The 22,401-nt window shown below is 41.6% G+C and overlaps 2 protein-coding genes across 9 annotated transcripts in view; one reads left to right on the top strand and one right to left on the bottom strand.

Annotated features, from left to right (window-relative positions):
* SERGEF (secretion regulating guanine nucleotide exchange factor) overlaps positions 1-5,854 on the top strand; it is a 150,317-nt gene extending 144,463 nt beyond the window's left edge. Inside the window, 2 exon segments of the mRNA XM_080593530.1 lie at positions 3,301-3,446; positions 3,449-5,854. Of these exon segments, the coding sequence (XP_080449656.1) occupies positions 3,301-3,446; positions 3,449-3,490 (188 nt within the window). The 3' untranslated portion in view covers positions 3,491-5,854.
* KCNC1 (potassium voltage-gated channel subfamily C member 1) overlaps positions 1-22,401 on the bottom strand; it is a 126,365-nt gene that overhangs the window by 5,282 nt on the left and 98,682 nt on the right. For 2 of the 8 annotated variants that reach the window (XM_080593522.1, XM_080593523.1), the window contains exon 3: positions 17,133-17,321. The exons of 3 other annotated variants lie outside the window; for them this stretch is intronic. In XM_080593522.1, the coding sequence (XP_080449648.1) occupies positions 17,133-17,321 (189 nt within the window). Of the gene's footprint in view, positions 1-13,347; positions 15,151-17,132; positions 17,322-22,401 lie in introns of those variants that run through there. 3 more of the 8 variants (XM_080593524.1, XM_080593525.1, XM_080593528.1) reach the window with 3 other exon arrangements.

Genomic DNA, 22,401 nt, shown 5'->3' with positions numbered 1-22,401 from the left:
TAATGCCTTTGTCCAGAGGGAAGGCAGTAACCCTTTCTTGGTTTTGTGACCCAAACTGGCAAATTAATTGAGGGCTTTTCTGCTCCCACTTCGTGTGTATTTCTTGTTCAGGGGAAAAGCCTGTTCAGTCTCACTGCAGACTGTCATTAGTGTGAAAGTGAATTCAAGTTGGAATTCCCTTGGGTTTATACCAGGCTGCCATGTTAGTTGTGAGGTTTTATTTGTACTCTGAGTATTTAGGTTTTTAAGAGGAAAAAGGTGAATGCTATGTGTTAGGCCGTTTCATTTACCCTACTGACACAGAGCAGCTTGCTCTTCCCTTCCCTACCCCACCACATGCACAAATCATCTGGTTTGAGGTTGTGCTACAGTGCTTGTTTTAAATCCCTTAGAATTAATGTTTAGGTGTATTAATACACATCATTCTCATGGTCTTTCATCCTAGAAAGGTCTGGAACAGATATAAAAATTGAATTTTCCCCTGAAAACATGAAGAGCTGCTCAGGTTGTGTTGTGATTTTTATCAGTATATAAACTGTGAATAGAAACGATCGAAAATGCTTTAACTCTTGGTTAGTCCTGAAAGCAGTCAGGCAGTTGGACTGGATGGTCTCTTCCTTTGGCCAGGGGCTAGTCATTAGTTCCTTAGCGAAGGCCTTTCCTTAACTCATTTTTCCCCATGCCCTGCCAGCTGCACTGCCCAGCCCTCCTGCAAGTCCCAGCAATGGCGGTGCAAAAACCAGACTCTGCGTCTTTTCCGCCGGTTCTCTTTTCTCTGACAGAAATCAAGCTCCTGCCCTTTTTGTGCACAAACCTCGCTCAAAATGTACTGCAGGCAGGTGTGGTATTGCACACCTATTCTGGCCACAGTAACTCTCTGTCTTTTAGCTTTCTAGACATAGGACTTGTTGTTGAGAATCATCACTGGGACCTGCTGTTCTGCATCAGTCAGCTGCCCATCAGACCTCCAGATTTCTGCCTGGCACTCCATATGCATGTGGCCTTTTGCCTAAGGCTATTTGTGAACCCAAAGTACTCTGTATGTATAGGTTTTTGTCTGCTTTTCCTCGGCCCATTTCAGTAAACATGAGGCTCACTGCAGCCACGTACAAAAATCTGTTTGTTGGCCTTTTTACGTGCTTGGAGAACTGTGGGCTGGAAAAGACTTGGTGCTTATTTTAGGGCAGGTATTCTTGTATGCGGGTTTCCTAGCTTGTGAATTTTTCTGCGAGTTTTTTTCAAAAGGTGTTTAACTAGGTCTGCTTATTACTTGGAGAGGCATTAATACGTTGTTGAGCAGTTTGTGGTTCAAGGTGAACAAAAACTTTCTCATTTCCTCTCTCTTGTCCTGATGGGCTAGGATGAAAATAAAATAAATAAATCCTTCAGTCAGATGTAGTGAATCCCCATACAAACACATCAGCTCATTGCATTTGGTCGTTGTACTAATTGCTAAGGGCCTGGCCACAAAAAGCTTGCCATAGGCGTGTCATTAACGTAAGAGCATGCTGTATTTCCTTTTCGTTAAACTTGGAGGTTTTTCCGTTTGAAGTAGGCTTACTCTGCGGGATCCACGTATTAACATATTAACAACTGTGCAAAAGAATGTCTTTTCTTAGGTGCAGATGGTTTTTTTGTTGTTGAATTTTTCCCTGAATAATTGTTCCATGATGCGTCTGGAGTCTCTTGGCTTGTGATACCTTTTTTTTGCTTGTTAATATTGACAAAAATATTCTTACCTGGAGCCCTACCAAAAAAATAAAAAAAAAGAAAGAAAAAAAATCTCCTAACCTCCTAGATATTCCGTTCAGTGATCTCAAAAGGGGGTACATCACCCATTTTGGCATGTTGCCGCAACATGCTTATGTACACGGGTGTGATGTGCTGGGCTGTTAGCGTTGCGTATGCATCATGCCCCAGGGCACCGGGACCAGCTGTAAAAGTGGGCTTGGCCAGGGGCAAGTGCATTGTGCAGCCCTTGCTTGTATATAGTATCACTCTTATTATTATTTTCCCTTCCTTTTCTGTCCTGAGAATTTGTCTTTATCTCAACACATCAGCTTCACCTCTTTGTCTTGATTCTCTCCCTATCCACCTGGGCAGGAGCGAGCCAAGGGCTGTGTGGTGCTTAGCTGTCTGCCGGGTTAAACCACACAAAAGCTCATTTTAGTAACGTTTACACCTAATTATAGAAGAAGAGAACTTTAGCATAGTAATATATAAAGAAAACGGATGAGAATGAAATGTACTGAGTTTGCAGGAGAGAGGGATGATCCTGCTATCTTTGGAATAATCGGTTTCTGAATTAGAATTATGATTGGGGTTGGATTGGTGAATGTTGGCTTTTTTCTTCTCATTGTTTGTACTCTGGAGCGGTGCTTCATGCTGTTTAATACCTGCTGCGTTTCAAAAATAACAGTGGCATCAGAAACATGATTCTGTTGCAGGGTGGCTTTCTTTTTCATTACAGAAATTCACAGGCGCAGTCTGCGACAGCGAAATAAAGACAGGAAAATAGGGAAGAAATACCTCTTGTTCAGAATAAGGGGGGGGGGGGGGCGTTATGTGTCTCTTCTTATGCCAGCAATTTATAGAACAGGATTTACATATTCTGCTTTAAGAAAGAGTACTGTAGGGTAATAATAACACACAGATCATGATTTGGGATGTAAAAGTAGATTTTACAAAAATAAATGACAGAGAAGGAAAATAAGGATAATAAAAGCAGTGAAATAATGCCGAAGCAAGCAGAAGAGGTGTGATGATTAAGAGTAAGGCATGCTGGTGATCTGTATTTAAAGGAAAAAAATTAGGTTTCATTCCTACTTCTTTGAAAGCAGGAACGAGCTTTGTTTGGCAGCCTGGCAGCTCTGTGTGTTCCCCAGTCCTACAGACTGTGCTGCATGAACTGATTAAAATGTCACTAGGCTCAGTTTGTGCTACTAAGTTTTGCTTACTGAGGTGAACCTGAAAGATGAGGATCCCACATCGTTTCAGGAAAGGTTTAAAGTGCTGAGACCTTTCTGTGGGCTATGTGTAAATACAGAACAAGATATTTGCTGAGCAATTTTCAGATGTCTTTATTATTTTAGCCTCTCTTATGTTGTTAACGATATGAAACAAGGTAGGCAATAGCTCATTCTGGTTTTTTAAGTTTTCAGGAGAACCTGAATGTTTTTTACCCCTTAGCAAAATTTATTAGAACCTCATTAGAATATGAGTTGACCAATCTGCTTCCCAAACTGCTTGACGCTGTTGTGTTTGCTGCCTTTATTCAGTGTTTTGCATCCTCTCTTTTAGGTGACTCTTGCTTCTCCTGGGGATGGAACGAACACGGGATGTGTGGTGATGGCACAGAAGCAAACGTCCAGGTCCCGAAGCCAGTCAAAGCTCTCGGTTTTGCAAAACAGATCTTAATTGGATGTGGGGCAGGACACTCCATGGCTCTTTGTCAAACTTCATGTTAGACGCAGCACACCAGAAATCATAGCATCATGGATGTGGATGGACATCTTTGTATTGCAGAGCTCAACGTTGCTGCGGGAAGATTGCCTGTGATCAACACAGCAGCTGGAAAGTGCCGAAGTTTGTTCTGAAACTAAAAGGAACGAGTATGCATATAGAAGAGTACTAGAAAAAATTGAACAATTATTTTTTTAAATTATTTCATGGGTTCTTTACGCAGGTACTGTCTTTCTTATCTGCAGGTAGAGTGACAAACATTTTGTCTTGATGCAATATAATTGAAGAAAGAATGAATTCTTGTTCTTTTGAGAAGTCTGCGAGGAGGAAGCTGACTGTCTAATCACTTATCATTAGTGTAAAAATGCAGTCGGAGGAAGCAGTGTGAGAAGGTGGAGACATAAGGCCACTTCTGGCCTTTTATTATTTTATCTGCATGTTATGATGAGCATATGTTGCACCTGCCAGCTTCTGCTGGAGCTGTGAGATCCCGGCATCTTAGAAAATCCAGTTTGCATCACAGAGAAGTGCCAGTGAACATAAGTAGATGCGTACACACATTTTAAACAGAAGATCAGAATTTTTTTAAAAAAAAAAAAAAAGGAAAGAAAAAGATCATTTAGAAAGTAGGCTGGCAAAAGGAGAAAATGAGGCCCTTCTGAAACAAGCTGTAGTTGATTAAACTGTGAAAGGAGCAGTGTTTCTGAGGAATTATCGTCTGTGCCAGACATCAATTTATTATAGCTTTGCAGGGATGCAGATCCACATGAATTATTATTGAATTGCAAACCAAATCTAAAGTTTCTGAAGCTACTGCTAGGGAAGAAAATCTTCTAAGAGCTCTTGGAAACAACAGGAGAGTTCTTGTCAAAGAGCATAAGTCAGTTGTAGCTGTTAAGGACAGTTTGATCCAAGATAGCTCACGTGTTTCTAGCTGCATTTGAATAGGAAGACTTCAATCTAAAAACAAAGTTTTTACAAGTTCTCCAGCTTATAAGAGCAATGTCAGGTTGGTTCTTGCATCTGCTTGGCAGCCCAGCTGAGTTACTAATCAGAGCATGCCCACAGGAATAGTTCCAGGTGAGTGTTTGGCAGAGAACGTAGGTCCAGCACTGGTTTTGGTGGGAGAAATGGAGAAGTGCAAATTGCCTTCCAATATCATTAACTGCCTTTGAAGCTATTTATAAAACCGTTTTTCATACGTACGGTGGATGCCATTAAAGGGCTGTTAGAAAATAGGACAGGAAAACTTTCTAATGATATAACAGTTAACTCATGAGGGGGAGGGAATTAAGGTCATAGTATGAGCTGTGTGGTTTTCTCTCCTTGGTTTGCAGTAGTTGTAGTTCATAGGTAATTTTCAGATGTTTTCTCTTTCTATTCAATGGAGAAGAAATTTGTAGTATGAAGCTGCTTATAAAAGCATTATAGATACTGGAAGAAACTGTAAGGATAGTAGAATGGGCCTTCTGCAAAAAGTGTGAAATTGAGTCTTCTGTTGTTTTTTTTTAATCTGTGTTGGTTGTGGTTCTTCATGGTAATATACTGTTCCAGGCTACCTCTGACATGTTTCACTTATCTGACTAAGCTGCTGTTCACTGACTCCTCAATACTATTTTCTGCATACAGCATCCTTTCTGATACACGCACTGACCACTTTCTCATGCCTTTTTCTCATTCCTTTTTTGCAGTTCTATCTGAGGGTTCTACTTCTGTTTTCCTTAGATCTGTGTGCTGATAAATATTATCTTGTTTCAGTAGTCATACCTTCTGAATGATTTTGCTCCTTGATTAATGACAGCTAGTATGTGACCCATAGGACCTGGGGTTACAGTGTTGAGCGTGCTTTGGTTGTGTATGCTGTTGCTGCAGTTCCATTCAGAGGAATCCAACAAATTATATCACAAATAAATGTGACTTCTTTATTTGAATTGTTGTTCGCTTTTTCACATCTGTAACATAAACATGCCTTTGGAAATGTGAAGAATGATTTGGGGTTTTAAAGAATGAGAGTCCTTTGGTTTGTTTCTGGTCCTGTTCTTGAGTTTCATATTGCCTGTATTCTTTATCATTTGAAAGGGGGGGAACTGCTTTTTTTTTTTTCCCTTCTTTGTCTTGCCTATATAGATTGAAAACATTGGGAAGTAATAACTTGTCTTGAGAGCTTGAATTACTACATGCTTTGCAGTTGGTCAGGACCTCTAGATGCTGCTGTAGTATGAAGAGTGAATAATAATTCATTGTAGGTGGTACATGGTTGAATGTAAAAACAAAACCACCACCTCAACAATAGCAAAAACCACACCGAGTTGTTGCTCATTCACTCGGAAATGAATGCCCTGTTCTGTATGTCGGTATGCTTTGTTTACAGAATAAAACGTTGTACAAAATGGACTGAGGCTTTCTGCTCTAAGGAAGGGAGCACACAGTGAAAAGCTCTCAATCAAGCGAAGAAACCCTCCGCATTGCTGGCGTCCAGAGCTTAGTGAGTGTTGCTTGTAGGTGTCCTGATGGAGAAGGTCAGTCTCTGCAAGGCAAAATGCAGAGCCAGCATGCTATGCTAATGCTTCTGCAGTGCAAAGAACGACTTTTTTATGCGTGTCATCGGTTCTGAACAAAGAAAGCCTTTTACGTAAGCAAGATGCATTCAGAAGCAAATAAACTGACAAGGTTTGTAACGTATATGTAACACAGAACAAGGTAAGCAAGTGTCTGTGCAGCCATTTCTGCCTCCCCTTCCGTTTTCTGAAAACAGGCAAACCTGCCAGTGAGCCGACATGCATGGGGGACGGGGAGGGAAGGTGGATTTACTATGGAAGCTTTGCTGGGGAACAAGTTAGACTGTTAACCCTCAGACCGCTGAGCTTTCAGGCTCTGGGGGAGAAGGAACCAGTTGTATATACGTCTCTTGTTTGAAGTCATAGGAGATGTGCACTTGTTACTCATGGAACCACCAAGACGCTTGTGGGCCATTTTAAAGACTGCTGGGAGTAGGAAAGTGTTCTTTTCCAGAAGTTTCTCTTTCTTGAAGTGAGAGAGAGAGTTAAGAGAACCGTAGTAGACAGGATGCTGACTAATGAATACCTGGATTATTCTATTAAAAATAGATGTTGCTTAATGTCTTTCCTTACTACTGTGCAGATTAAGTCTTAAAAGTCTTGAAATAAGAAGTCTTGGGGCCCCTCACAAAGGATGGTTCCTGACAAAAACAGGGAACCTGTCTCAAGAACCGGCTGAGACCGACCCTGTGGTTTGGACAAGAGCCAAGGAGCAGCTGAGTCTGCACAAAGGCAGGAGGTCAGCTAGTGGTGATGAAGAAGAGTTACCAGCCTTCATCCCCACAACCCCAGTGACCACCACCAGGAGATATGGAAATGACTTCTTGGAACTAATTTTAGTATGAAGTGGGGATAAGTCATGCATATGTATAGGCGCATTGGGAAACTTCATGCACATGTAACTCTTTACTGCATATAACCAAGGCAAGTTGCTGCGTTGGGGTGCACACGACTTCGGTGGGACTCCCCCCCCTGTGCTGCCCAGCGCTGAATAAACATACCTACTTTACAATCTTACTGACTGTGGAGTCCGTTTTCCGCACGTCAGAAGGATTGGTTTAGGCCACTTGTAAGTCACTTATGTTATTTGGCTTGGTGTAGGTCCACGATTGAGTTGATGCTTTACTGCTTGGAATTCTGGACCCTGCATTTGAGTAGCTGAAGAAATTGTGTGCGAAGAAAAGTGTGCTTATTTGAGAGAAAGATACAGTCCTGTCTCTTCTCGTTTGCCCATTCATCGCTTCTTATCTAACGCTGGCTTCCCTTCCCTATCTGCATGTTGTCAGTCCTGTTGGTGACTAGTTCTTGCAATCTGCAGCTGCCACAAAGGTTGCTGATGTGTGAGCGATGGGAGGTTTTGCTCAGCTACGTGCCTGAGCATCGGGAAGTAGAGGGGCAGAGAGAATATGCTTCAGTTTTGCTTTGTAACATTTTTGGAGTCAGAAGACTTAAAGATGGGGATGGAAGACAGACCAAGGAGGTAAGTTTGAATGTACAGGAGAAAGGTGACCGTGGAAAGACATTCAAATGAGTGGCAGCACAAAGCCTGACGTAGTCAGCTGAAACGGGGAAGGAGCGTGGAGGGGGTGGGCAGATTCAAAACACAGGCCCTGAAGACTGAATAATCACACGGGGATAGCAGCATTCTGTTCCGCTGGTACCATGCGAGGGGGATGAGGGACAAGCTGCTATTGTTCTCCCTCTCCAATTGTTCATTAATAACATGAATTATTAACCTGCACTGGGTTTTCTTTCTCATTCATGGCACATCTTGAAATTTTCAGTTCTCTTCAGCTGGAACAGCAACATCTCTGTTCTCACCTTCCAGTCTCAGAAATCTGTAGCTCAACCCTGTGACCTAGTCCAGCACTTAATCAAATCCTTTCTACTTTTCCATTACGTTCTGTGAACTCTGAGTCAGCCCTTTACTTGACTTATGCAAGATGTAAGTCATTTTGAGACTTGAACTTCCTTTTCCCTCATTAGAAATCAAGATGATGGCAGATCTTTGTCACTAAAATTGTGGTCATGTTTTCACCAGAAAGTCCTCTTGGTTCTCTCAGCAATTTGTGTATTTATTATGGCATATGACAAGCCTTATGCATTTTCTTTTAACTAGATATTTTCTTAAAACAAACAAAAAAAAAGAAAACAACAACAAAAAAAAACTTCAGATTTTTTACCCAGTGTTTGAGTTGTGCTAGTGGTATTCACTACCAGCTTATAGTTAAGAGCAGCTGAAAAGTCGGAAAAGGGAAGAAAAATACTTAAGACAAAAATATCAGACTTGCTTCCCAAAGGCTAGAAATGGAGGCACTCTGTGGTAAATCATCTCATGCGGCTTTGATTGCACTTAAAAATGTGCTCAGTAGAAAATGGACTTAAACCAATTTGTTGAAAACTGTAGCTTTCACAAAAAATAATTGGAGGCTTGAACTCTTGACATATCAACATCTTATTTTATTTGCAAAAAATGAGGAAGTACATCCTTTGTTCTTTTTCTAATAGCTTTTGTGTTGTTCTTAATTCCTGAAAAATGCTGACATCTTGTTCCGGGATACAGTGATGATTTAATAGTCCTGACTTAAAACGGATCAGTTGTATGGAAATGGCCCAAAAAAGTAACTGTAAAGGGAGGTGTATTTTCCATATGCACTTCTCAAGTTGGAGAAACTGCATGCGTAAAGCTGCTGCTGTTGCTTTGTAACCCATTTAGAGTCAGATCTTGAAGGGACTGAAGTAAGGGACGTTTCCAGTTGTTTGTGCGTGTCATTCACAGGTTCACCTATCAGTTGTCTCCGCATTCACCAGTTTTTAAAGCAGAGGCAGTTTTTACTCAGTAATGCCTCTCTGCAGCCTGGAAAGAGGATATGTAACTGAAAATACTCGGCAATTAAATGGTCTCTGTGTATTTGAATCATGACCTGGATGAGCTGTGTGCTGTATTGTGGGAGAGTGAGGAAGCATACATTTGCAGAGTACTGGGAGAACACATTTTTCAGCTTGATTGGAAGTAAGAACAGCGAAGTAATTCTTCCTGAATAAAAGCCGGCCATGGAGATGAGAAAACTCAGGTGACATTTATTTTGCTAAACTTCCTCAGGCATTTTTATTTTGTGACATGCCGGATTTCAGTTCATTTTCAGACAAGCCTTTACAGAATGGACAAGGCTAAGTTAAATTCCTTTGTTGGCAAGCCTTTCAATTAATTTTAATCTTTCTCCTATGTTTCCAGACTGTTTTGTCTATGGACCACCTTGTTACTCATATGCAATGCAGTCTGTATGACTACAGCACTCCCTGATCATCACCATCTTTTAAGTGTATGTGAACACGTTGCTATAAGACTGTATTTTTACATTTTTTTAAAAAATATTCAGAAGCAGGGCCAAGAATTGGGAGATTTTTCATGTTCTGACTTCTTTTTTCTGCAAATGACAAATGAGTTTAGCTTTTGTTTTGTTTTTACTGATTTCAATGCATGAAGATGTACCTAAATTAGGGCAGCAGAGGAGTTGCCAATCAGTAATGAAGATGTCATTTTAACTGTGTGGGTGCTTAATCATTTTTCCATAATACAGCTCTGCTTTAAAGTACAAAAGAAAAGGAATTCCTGTAAGGGTACTGTGTTCTGCAGACAAGGAGACATGGCATCTCTTACATAACGGAGAGACGCTCTCCTCCGCTGGTGCCTTGATTCTGAGTATGTAGATCGTAACAAGTGCTCCTACCTAAATACTGCTTCTCATCTTTTCACCTTAGAACACTTTAAAAACGGGATAATGTCACAGAAAGAGGAGGTGAGGCACAGAAAATAGACATGTCCTAACCAAGGTCATCCACCATGTATACAGCAGAGCCAAGAATAAAATTCCCCATCCTCTGACTCCCAGGCCAGGGCTCTGTGTTTTACGCCACTGGTCCTCGACGGTGTTAAGTAACCCTCGCTGCTGCTACTTCCCTCTCTTGGTGCTTTCCTCACCCTCCCCGCTGCCCCGGTGGCTGTTAACTCTTATACCCCCACCCTGCTGCCTGCTCAGCCTGCCCTCTGGCCTCACCCTGCACCCTTCTCATCACCCAGCTCTCTCACTACTGCTGTGGTTTCCCCGGCCCCCACCTGCACTGCCAGCACCACCGCAGAGCACGACACCTCCTAGCTGGCTTGCTGGGGCTAGGACCACGTCTCCCACTCGTGGTGCTGCAACGCGCTGCCGGCAGCCAAAGCCGCTCGGGTCTGGGCACTGCATGGGTCCCTTCGCGACGCCCCTGCTAACCCAGCGGCCCTACCCTGCCTTTTGCTGACTGAGGAACCTCAAAGGTGCGCTCCACGGGCGGTAGAGAAGCTGATGAAAGCCTACGAGTGCCTGTTTCTAACAGTCAGGTCCTGGAGGTGTTTGGACCTATGTACAAATAGAGTTTTTTTTAAATGCTCGGGTGAATGCAGAGGGTTGAAAACCTGGCCTTGTCAGCCTGAGCCAGGGAGCGTGTGATCCACAGGGGTGGATCAGGGTGCTTGGTTTTGAAACATTTGCTTTGAGAGATAAGCAAAGCAAGTCAAGAGATGCAGTTCTGGATGTATTTTTGTACCTGAAGTTTAATTTGAATTCCAATACTGCTCTTGATCACAAATAAGCATTTATATTCCCATTAGAGAGAGAAGTGTTGCACCTACAGTCCTAGATGAATGCAGAGGCTTTGGGGCTTCAGAACAGACGGGTATTTTACGCCCAAGCTCAAATATATGAGCGACTTAAAAATAACCTGCATAATTGAAGCACATTTGCATGAAGTGAAGTTAGCTTGTGTGAGCCAAAGTTGCTTCCAGGATATATATGGAAAGCAGAGTGGTAGGCTGCTGTGTTTTGAACCTACAAAGAGGATAGGCAGAGTGGCAGACTAATAGCTGCGCTTGGTTTCGCTTCAGGATCTTCATAAGTGGCTGTGCGCTCGGTTTCCTTGCAAACGTCCTTGCCTTAGCCTTGCTTGCTCTGCTCTGCATTTCAGACTGCTCGTTTGTCCCAGCAGCCATTTGTTTCAGTGATGTATTTTCTTCTTGGCTCTGAAACTTTAAGGAGAAAGAAGGCAATTTATATGAAAAATCACTTTATCCAGATTAATGACTGCTGCACTTGACTGTTATCACAGTGGTATTAGCTCGATTCTTTGCTGGAGAGAACAGAAAACGCTTCTCAGGTCCTTGCTGTCCGAAATGGCACTCGTGGAGACAGCTTCGCACACAGAGAGGCCTGGCAGAAGACGGGTACCTTGGTGCAGCCAGAGCGCACAGCTGTGCGTGTGGAAGGTGGTCCTGGGGTGTGCTGTCAAGGTTAGCAAGCCAAACAACACTGTGATCGCCAGTGGCTTCGCACAGAGCACCAGCATCAGGACAGGGTGCCGGGGCTGAGAGTTGAGTTTCCAAAGGAGGAAACCTGGATGTTTGTTTCCAGCAGGAAACAGGCAGGGGGCAGCTGAACTGCTGTACGTGCTTCTGCTCTTCCAAGGGGGTGCGGTCAGAAGCAGTTGGTGGCATTGTTGCAAGCGTGAGATCAGAATCTAGCCATGTGTGTATGGTTTAAATTCTTTTACCAAAATGTATGCCCTCTGTGATGGGAGTGGGCAGATTTGAAGGAATTCGTGCTTTAAGAACAGCCCAGCAAACCTTCCTTATGCAAAGCAGCTGGGATGCTGTGTTATATTTCTCATAGGGTTCAGTGTCAGGGTTCGGTGCAGCAGCTCCTCCTGAAGCTCTCCAGTTGTCGGCGCTGCCTCTGTCGTGCGACGGCGAACTGTGGGGTCAGATGGACCTTAACCTGCAGAGCATCTCCTCAAGAGCAGTGGATGGGAAGCACTGTTCTGCTTCTGAAGGGTTTATAGAAGTCACCTGAAGACACCTCAAATCAGGAAAAGCTGAGGAGCACCAGAATGAAAACGGGGCTGGTAGATGTAGTAGTGCAAAAAGTAGAACAGAATGACAATTGCCTTAGGCCGTGTGTACCCAACCTGTTAATTATAGCGAAAGCTCATATATATGCAAAGCACTGCAGAAGGGGAAGACCTATGTGGGATTTACAAGGCTGAATCATTAGTGTTCCTTATTATGGTAATGGGGAATTTGAGCAGCCTTCACACTGGGACCCTGAGTTACAGTGTTAAATAAAAAATGTGGCAAAGCTACTTGGGGATTCTTAATATGCTAAAAGAGGAAAAGTTGTTCAGTAAGCAACTTTTGGATCCTGGATTAACCTGGATCGTGCCTCAGGAGGTAAGAAATTGCCCATTTATTGTCTGAGAATAACAGCATAGAGACAGAGGGAGTAAACTATTTCTCAGGAGAAAGGATAGTCAACTGACATAGAAATCAAGTACATGCTGCTAGATCAAGGACTACAAAGGAGCTTCCTAATTATGCTCAAGTTTAGATCATCAGCCTTTCTCCTGTTTGTAAAACACAGCTTGAGGTCTTCCTTCCTCGATTTCCTTTTTGAGTAGTTTTAGGAAGACAAGGTCCATCTGCAGTTGGTTTTTGTTTTTGTTTTGTTTTTGTTGTAGCTGTGTGTAATTTGGCACTTACCAGAGCCATAAGTGTTTCTTCTTTGTGGTGTTGTTGGTTTGTTTGTTTTAATCTCTACTTCCTCCAGACCTTAGGGATGCTATTCCATTACATTTTCTTTCTCATCAGCAGTCCCAGATGCCATAGCTTTTGTTTAGAAGGTTGCCAGCTCTTTTAAAGTGCTTCATGTGAGGATAAAGGTGTATCCTTCCTTATAGAAAGTACTTCACCAAAATGCTGTTGACACACAGTTCATAGCTGTCATTTCTAGGTTCTAAAATGAATTTGTCCTGTTGTGTTTCTTGGTTCTTACTGCTGCATGTTTCATGTGGCAAATAAAATACGAGTCGAACACCTGGATTTCTTTTAGGGTTTTGTATCAGGAGGACTGCTGTGGCTCAGTGAAGAACAAGTGAAGGACGGGGCCCAAAGAAGTAAGAAAAACTGAATTCATTTAATCAGCTAAAAAGACAAACTTTTATTGTTGTTGAGGAGGGAAAAGGAAGATAGCTAGAGAATTATAGGGTTTTTAAATCTTCCCTGTTAAAATTACTAATGGTGTGAATTCTTCAGACATCGGTTGTATCAGGTGTTTGCAGGCTTCATTTATTATCTACTAACCCAAATTAGCATTGTAGAACCAAAGCAATACCAAGCTCTTCTCCTACGTTTCTGTTGAGAACACTGTATTTATTCAAGATTTTAGAAGCAAGTCTCTGGAAACCCCTGATCGCTTCAGAAAAGGATTCCCCTTTACACTATACAGCAGGCACTGAAACCATGATACAAAATTTATTTCATGCTAGAATTGTTTTGCATAACATTGTGCATGCATTTTACTCAGTACTAAATTGCATACAATGCTGTTGTCTTGTTTCTTAAACTTTGAGACAATTTATACTCGAGTATCTTCCTGATTTTGTACTATAAGTCCCAGTTTTAAAATAACACCTTTTTTGTTTAAAATTCATACTGATTACTTAATATGAACAATTTATGAAGGGTCTTTACGTTGGATCTATACATCAATAAAATACAACATAACCAGAGCTGGAAAATTAAATCTAGACCAGCTGTTACTGTCAGGTCCGAAGGAAGGTCCCATGTGTCACAAGCATGCCAACAAAAACAGACAGGAAAAAGTTTCTTATTTTTATACACTTCTAGTTGGATTAAAAGTTCTTGATTTCCATGTCGGTGTGATGAACTGTGAAGGCGTGGTCAATATGACCGATGACTGCCTGATTGCACTTTTTAAAACCATTACTCTGTATCTTGTATACAAAAAGAAGCGATCCATAGCAAAGAAATGTACAGTTTTATGTTTTACATTTTTAGCTACAACAATGTATGTAAAAGTAAAGAGCTTTGAAAGAAAATATATAACTTTGCTTTTTTCTCCTTAATCATACATTTGCAGTGTTTCTTGTTTTTTATTTTTTTTTCTATTTTTGTCTTCATGCAATTCATGCTATGGAACAAAAAAATAGATTTAAAAAAAAAAATCTTCTACAGTTTTGTTACATTTTGGCCGTAGAAAAAGCCTGCATCTCTAGTACAACTCCAGAACCATGAAGAATCATCCGTAAAACCTGCATGGAGCGAGTTAACTTTGTCCAAATGAGAAGGTCTTCTATGCCTGCACAGTCCCACACAGATGTTTATTAGCCATCAATGTTCATCTCCATCTCGCCTTGTCAGGTCACTCTGACTGCCTCTGTTGGCATATATTTAGCAATGACTGGACTTTCTTTGCAAAGATCTGCATGTAAAGAATACAATCAGTACTTGAGCTTCTTCCCTGTGCTTTTCACATCAAGCTTGGCATCTTAGTTTTAAAGGAAGGAGGAAAAGGTGAAATAGCTACATGCAGAGGCAGCCATATTCTTCTTCAACAGGATTTTTTTTCCATGCAGTCAGCCAGACTGAGACCTCTCTACAGTGTGTCTGAGTATTGCTTTCAGCTTAAAATAGGCGCCCATGCAAAGTTTCATCCTACTGTGCTTGTTTGCTCAAACTCCTGCAGGGTTTCTATGGCTCAAAAATATCCTGAGAAAAGCAAAATCTTCCATCGTTGGCATGTTTCAGCATCGGCTATATGCCTAACCCATTCCATACAGAGCCAGTAGATCCGCCATTAGCCACAATAAGCATATACTAGCACGATGCACCAGGAAGGAAGCTATCTGGTGCATCTACCCTTCATCCTATGTACTGATACCATGCAGCATGTATGGCCCACCAGTACTATGTAAACGCCTGCCTATTGTCATCTGAGTGCTATTTAGGAGTGTTGTCACCTAGCATCAGTAGTAACACCATTCCCAGCAGGTGCTACTGTGAGACATTGCATCTTCAGACTTAGTCACCTGGATTATATGCAACATAGCATAGGCTAATTGAAAATAAAGCTTTTTAGACCATTCTCTGCTACTGATCCATGCTACAAAATAGATGGGATGGGAGACCAAGAACGTCTCACTGGACTAGGAGAGCTGTAGGGCGCAGACACTGAGGATAATCCTATCGCTTTTCCACTTATGCCAGCTATGCTGTTAAGGCTCCGTGACATTTCGTAACCTTCATTTAAAAGAAAAATGCAAAGTACAGCATTGGATCAATGACAGAATGGACTAAGAATGAGGTCAACATTGTAGCCAGTTCAGTAGCATCTGCATGCACCGACATGCGAGAGTAGTATCGCTTGCAACGTGACTCAGTAGGCCATTGAAGAAAAGAACAAGTTCAAAAAATAAAACAAAAATCATCATTTTTCAAGGATGGTCAGGCTTTGTAATTGATCCTACAGGCAGCAATGTGGTTGTACCCTAAAAAAAAGTCAATGGGAGGGGGGTTTTTGATGTCTCAGTCATACACTCACGCATACCTCTCCCTGCCACCTCATGCATTTTGACCTCAGGCAAAATTAAGGTTTCTGGTAGCTTTGGAGGAGGATGAAAAGACAAAAAAAAAAAATGAAGAAGAAGAAGTAGCAAGTAGCAAAATCCATGGAATTTATTGTGTTGCTATAGAGATACTACTCCTTTGTTCTCAGCATTAAAAAAAAAAAAGACAAAATTGCATGCATCATTTCCCTCCCTCCCCCCACCCTTCTTTTTCAGACATGCACATAAACAGCTCAGCAAGTGTACAGAGAGTTGCACAAACTATGGATGAAATTCTGTTGGAACAACAATTAAGATGCTCTCAACGTGTTTCAAACAGGCCAACAATATGCTGACATATATTACTCTTTAGCCAACCGGCCTCCGTTTCACTCAGTAACGGGAGGCGGTTGCAGTGCATTGTGAAAACCATACATTCCTCATCCCAAAGGATGTGCCATTTGGAGTGTTCCCCTGATCCACTGGAACCACCCGAACTCGCCCAGGCTGAATGAACGCGGCCAATGCTTATCCAATACAGAATCAAGTAAAACGCTTTGCTACAAAGGTAAATTTTAGAGGATTATACTTTCATATGAAAGTGTTGTGGTCCAACTATATCTTTGTTGATGATAAGCTTTAAACTTATAAATACATACACTATCTATAACTGGCATTTACTATAACTATTGCCCATCATACAATGGCACATGGGAATTCTATACTCCATACTCAGTGTATGGTTACATTGTACAATCTTTGCAGTTTTAAAATATTGACTATATCATATACTATATACAGTACACCAGTGATAAACACTGATTTGAGGAGAGAGACCTTTTCGAATTTCCCCATTGCGTATCAACTTTTATGCATATATATGTAATTTTAATTTTTGTTTGTATGGTTTCCTCAGGGTAAGTTACTTAAATGAAACAGCCTGTTTTAAGAAGGGAAGGGTTTTTCCCATTTGATTTGACTTTTTTTGTCACTAAATAGATGATTCTGGTCATTATCAAACTAAAATGCAGTTACTTCTGAGAGATCTGTAGCTGTCAGAAGTCTGAGAAACTAACTAGTAATGATTTATTTATGAAAGTGATTTTAGATGGATTATTTTCCAATTGTAAGACACCTGTGCTAACAGATGTTCTTGTGTGCTTCTCTTCCTTTAGTGAACTAAACAGGTATGAATATCCAAATAATTTGTTTTAGTGCTCTGTGAAGGCAGCCAATCATTTCATGTTCCATGAGGATGGTTTTTTTTTGTTTTAACTTTTGTTGTCTGCCACCTCCAAGTCTGTGCTCCTCAGAGATTGGTAAAATACATGAGCTTTCCAAGTGGCAAACCTTCATCGCTGTCAAATGGTAATTGGCCTCTCCTTGGAGGATGGGCTAATTTAGGGACATTGTAGAGCATTCTCCACTAAAGCTCACTGCACCAGCTAGGGTGGAAGACTCAACTGCCTAGCATAGCTGTATGGGGTAGTTACAGCTCCTCAGGCTTTTCTTTCTGAAAGAAATAGGTTAGAAACTCCAAATGCAGACATCAGGTGGTGGTTTCCAGCCCAAACGTGCATCTCTACAGCAAGCGCACTATTGCGTGCTACAGCTGACTTTCTCTTATTTGTTGTAAACGGTTGCTAACTACAGGTTACAGGACCCCCAGCTACATACCCTTTCTTATTCCTCCATCAGGCGGGCAGGGATATTCCCCGGTTGATAAGAGGAAGCAGGGTCCATATCTCTCCCGAGTGCCAGAGCGGGTAAAGGGCAGGCCCTCATCAGGCGTAATAGCCTGGTCTATGTGGGGACAGTCTTCGTTTGCCAGCGCCGCCTTGGCCACCTCACCATTCAGTTTCGAATCTTCAAACATATAAGCAGAAGGCTATTGAAACACTATGCACTGTTTATTAGTTCCAGCTGCAAATTAAGGGTTCACAGCTAACGAGTTCTATAGCGACACTATAAAAGGTAGCACATCTGTCCTAGACACTGCGTTCGTGTGCACTGCACTAAAATAAAATAAAGTCTGTTAAGTGGAAGAAGAAACAAAACGTGATCATGTTAGGTGTGACAGCAGCCGCCTGTACTTCCACATAGAGGGGCAGTTTCAGAAACGGGCGTGCATTGGTCCTAGTCCTGCGAGCAGAAGACCCCGGTTAGAAATTGGATCATGTTTTTGCATGACATTGGATGGTGCATGAATGACCTGCTTATCATGAAGCCTACTGTTGCTCGGAGCTTTGGAGAGGCAGTGGACTGTGAGTTGTGTTTTAGTATTTGAGTATATTCTGTTTGTGCTGATTTATACCTTTGTGCAATATTCCCTGAGGGGAAAATTCCTGCTCTTCCCCTCCCTGAATTTACCCAGGGTGCTTTATGTTGTTTCCAGTATCGGTCGTGCAGAATGGCTGTACACATTTCAGACACACAGAGTACGTTATGTATGGAAATAAGACAGCAGAACGTGGATTTAAAAAAAAACAAAAAACAATCAATTTTCTGGTGTTCTCTTCTGAAACTCGCACAGTATTTGCAATGCCAGCACGGGACACTACATATATAAAACATTACAGCAGGCCATGAATTTGGAAAATAGATGGAGTAAAATTTACCCTTGGCTGTAAATAATAAAAATAGGTTGTCAGATTTGCCCATTTTGCTCCACACATTCCCATGAGGATAGACTGAGAATAGCATGTTTTCTCTGTGTGACTTGCTTGAAGTTTAAAAAAACAACTTAAAGTGCTATTTAGTGTAGGATTTATTTTAGGCTTTTAAAGTGCAAATTAGTATATTGAGAATATACTCGAAATATGGCACAGCTCAATATGAGTGTTTTGGTTGAAGGGAGGAAAAAACAGTCAAAATGTGCTTTCTGGAGTTTCACAAATGCTGAGACACATTAACTGTAGGCAGCATCCTACACCTCGGTTGCACAATGCTTATTACCTAGACACTGTAAGGCAATGGGTGGTCCTGCAAGTAAGTCTTTAAGGAAAGACAAAGTCAATGGATAAAGTTAATTTCAGTGCTTCTTCTAGATTTATATACTATTTTGTTCTGAATGCTACATGATACTGATTATATTTGTTGCTTTGCATGCATGCACACACACGAAGATGTATATGACACGTACTACACATCTATCTACGCACTGGTAATTGCATACTATGTCTTTATTTGTATTTAGTTATCATTGGTTTGTCACTACCAAAACAGTCTTTTCTGCAGATCTAACCTCTGCCTCCTTTCTTCTCTGTGTAGAATTAGCCAATTATTTCCCCAGAGGGAGAGGTAGTAACATTTTGTTTTGTGAGCAATGAAATAAACAGGTCTCTCAATACATTTAAAACACTTAAAAAAAAAAAAAAAAGCTATGGGTGCACTTCAATGTTTGTAGAGGCTAATTTCAAAAAGGTACTAAAATTTTAAGGTTGCAGTGAATTGCAATTGCTTTCTGTTTGTAATAGTGCAATTCAAAACCACTCTTGGCACAAAACCCTGGCACGGCTGCCATGGAAACCACGACATAGCAGGTACTGAGCTGCTGCTTTTAAAACCACGTAGCTGGGTTTGGGGAGAGCTGCTGGCCTTATGGGGATGAGCAAAGAACTGGGCTTCTTCGTAAGCCTCTGCTGCTCCAAGCAGATGGCTCTAATCCTGACATGAGAGAGGCAGCTGTGTCAGCACGGCTGGGCACTGACAAATCTGAGATTCCCATTGCTACACTTGAGCCTGGGTTTGCAGACTAAACTGAGTGATGGAAGGGGTGCTGGTCTGTTTCTGGAGCTCAAAACGCCTCTGAGCGGGGTGGCTGCAGGTCAGGCTGCTCGCTGATAACAGCCATCGGTCCTTTTGGAAGCAGCTTTCAGGCTCCATTGTGGTCGAATGACAAGAAAGTTGACCTTCTTGGAATTTATTTCTTAAGCTGTGTTACAGATCCCTAGCAACCTGACCTGCAACTTGTTTGTGCAGCCTCCTCGGGGTTCTTTAACATGGATGAATTTTTCTCTATATCTGTTGCTGAAAATCCCCATCTTTACAATTTTATTTCTATTTGATAGAAAGAGAATTGAGTAGCTGGAGATGTGGACAAATCACTGACTTGTCCCACTAATGTCCCTCGCCTATTCCGTGCATGGGCTATGCCCCAGGAATCATGTTCTGGATAGCCCCGCTAATCCTCAGTGATGATTTTGCAGAATATTTAGGAAGCAGAGAAATTGCCAGCACAGAAGACTGCATCTGTTGCTGGTAGGTGTTGAGTTGTTGTGTTCCAAACCACTGTCTGCAGCACCTAATTCTGTGAAGGTGAGTTTCAACAATCATATAATATTTAATAAGTAAATAGGTTGTTATGGAAATAAAGAAAACATCACTGATATCATCAGTCAACAGTGAGAGGTTTCCATTCTTTTCATTAGCAGATCTACATGCTGAACAATTTGAGGAATGAGGTCTGAAGATGGAGTGAAATTATATTATTTGGCTGCTTTCTTAAGTTTCCATTTGCATGTTTGCTCTTTCGAAGATTGACCTTGGCTTTGAGAGAAGTCCAGATAAAGCAAAACTACTGAAACAATTGCTGTCTGGTGACTACCAGCATGGTCATACCAATGACGATGACAACTATTCTAGGCGCTTAAAACTTTTAAGGCTTGACATCAAATTCATGAGAGTCTTTCTGTCCCTGCTAGCAGAATCTGAACTAGGCTTGTATAGCATTTTTCTTCAGATTGTACACTGTTTCACCAAGAATACCTGATGTTATCATCCCTGTTTTACAGATGGGTAAAACTACCATGTGGTGAAGTAACTAGCCCACTGCTATCTAAGAGGTTATTTACAAAATCTTCTGACCCCCAGCATGGCACCTCATCTCCATAATCATACTAACTGTGAACACCTAGTTAACTGCACAAGTTTTAAGCAATCTCCTGCAGAGTTTTGACTGAGAGGCTGAAAAAAGTGTTCAGCAGATCTCCCAGGTGAGTAGCTCATCTCACAACTACCTCATTTGTGTGGTTTCCTCTTGATAGTTTTTTTGTTTGTTTTTGTTTTTAATCTTCCTTCCTGTTTTCTTTGCCTCCATTTGCAGGAAAGTATGATTAAAATGCCTTGGGTGTTCTCAAGCAGACAGTTTAAAATTGGGGGTATTCTGAAAAACAACAACACTTAAGATAACTTCTGGATTTTGCATCAGTATACTCTGCTTATTGTGGAAAAGTGCAGTAGAGACTGTCTGCATGCTGCACGGCTCTTCTCTTTTGTCATAGCATCAGTTGCAGACTGTCCTAGTGACTTTGCTGGCTTTATTTAACCGGCTACATGATCTGCACCAGGTTCGTTGGCATTGTACTAAAGAAAATGGGGCCTTCCCACCCTCAGATCAGAAACACAGCAAATAGTAAACAAAGGTCTGTTTTCTTTGGTCCCATTAGGTCACTGGCAATCTCTTCCAGAAAGAAACAGACTTTCTTCCTCCCAGCCACCCTTGTTCAAGGATTGAAAGAGACAAGGACCAAGGCTGAGCACTTACAACTTCCCTGAGAAGCTGTTTGCCATCCCACAAAGACTCAGAGGACTTCAAGGGTCTGCACTCCTGCCCCAAGAGAAGGGGTTGACTAGCAGGAAGGAGGTAGGAGCAGTTGAGTGCAAAAACGGGGACAGAAATGAGAAAGGAAGTTGCTTGAAAGATGAAGATCTTTCTACTAGGGAGACTATGTCTAACTACAGTTAAACTCCATACCACCATCCCATGTACAGCTAAAAATGAATCTACAGCTTGTTTAGATCTCAGTTGTGCTCTTATAACCCTGATCCCAAACTTGACATTGCCATTATTACAGTCTGTGGATAGTCCTGCTCCTGATTGTGTGCGTTTTGGTTCTCATTCACAGCTTGAGGGTCTTTGCTTATTTTCAACCCCTGTTACTCTGCATGGCTCCTAACATTCAGTAGCTGCCTGAAGTCTCTCATGAAGAGGGATGTCCTTGAGGTCCCTCACGGCAGAAACCTTTAACGCACCTGGAACCCTGCTGGAAGTAATGGTATGTTGTCCATTTAATAAGTTAATTACTCTCTTGTTTTTCACTCTTTCAGTTTTCTCATGATATAAAAGGGCTGTTAATGTGGCAAACATTAGCCATGTCATACTGTGCTGGCAATGGCAAACTTTCTTGGCAGGATGGTTTTCTCTGTCCCTAAGGCTACTGATAGAATGATACAGGAACAGAGGTGGCATGGCCAAGGCGAGGGTGGAGAACTGCTGTGCTCTGGCTTTTCTCAGCTACAAGATGTTTAGCTGGAAGTGCAAAGTGAAGTAGTTGCAGGGCTGCTGTAGTTGCTGGTGGAGGACAGACAATTTCCCATCTGTCTTTATTCTAGAGAAAATGCAAAAATTTTGCATTGCTTTTTGCAGCATTGCTTTTGTCTGATACTTCTAGCGCTGAGCAAATGATTATGATGAAGATAAGGGTGTGAATCCAAGTATCTAAAGACATTTCCTCTGATCTGTGGAGGTTAAGAGCTGCTCAGCATCTGAAAGTCCCCATTGACTTTATATCCCTCCATTTCTCTCTGAGATGTTGTGTAGAAAGTTGGTATTTACAGTTCAATTCCCTATTCTCTCGAGTCTCCTTAAATCAAATTTCACACCAGTTATATCAAGTTGTGTTTCTTATGGTTGCCTGGATAGTGTTTACTGGCCATTAGTATTCATTGGCCACTCATCAATTGCATCAGTATAAATCTTTTTTGTTTTTATACTAGAATTCATCTAAACTCTGCTGTGCTTCTTCACTTTTTAAAGGAGGCTTAGGACATAATAGCTAATTGGGAAGAAAAGAAACTGCAGACTGAGAAAAATAAGCTTTTTCTTGAATTAGTACATGGCTATAGTGATTTCTGAGTTAATGGAGAATTTACTAGCAATTAAGAA

The sequence above is a fragment of the Anser brachyrhynchus genome (assembly GCF_964034855.1).
Source record: "Anser brachyrhynchus genome assembly, chromosome: 5".
NCBI lineage: Eukaryota > Metazoa > Chordata > Aves > Anseriformes > Anatidae > Anser > Anser brachyrhynchus.
This window is presented reverse-complemented; position numbering and strand designations above follow the sequence as displayed.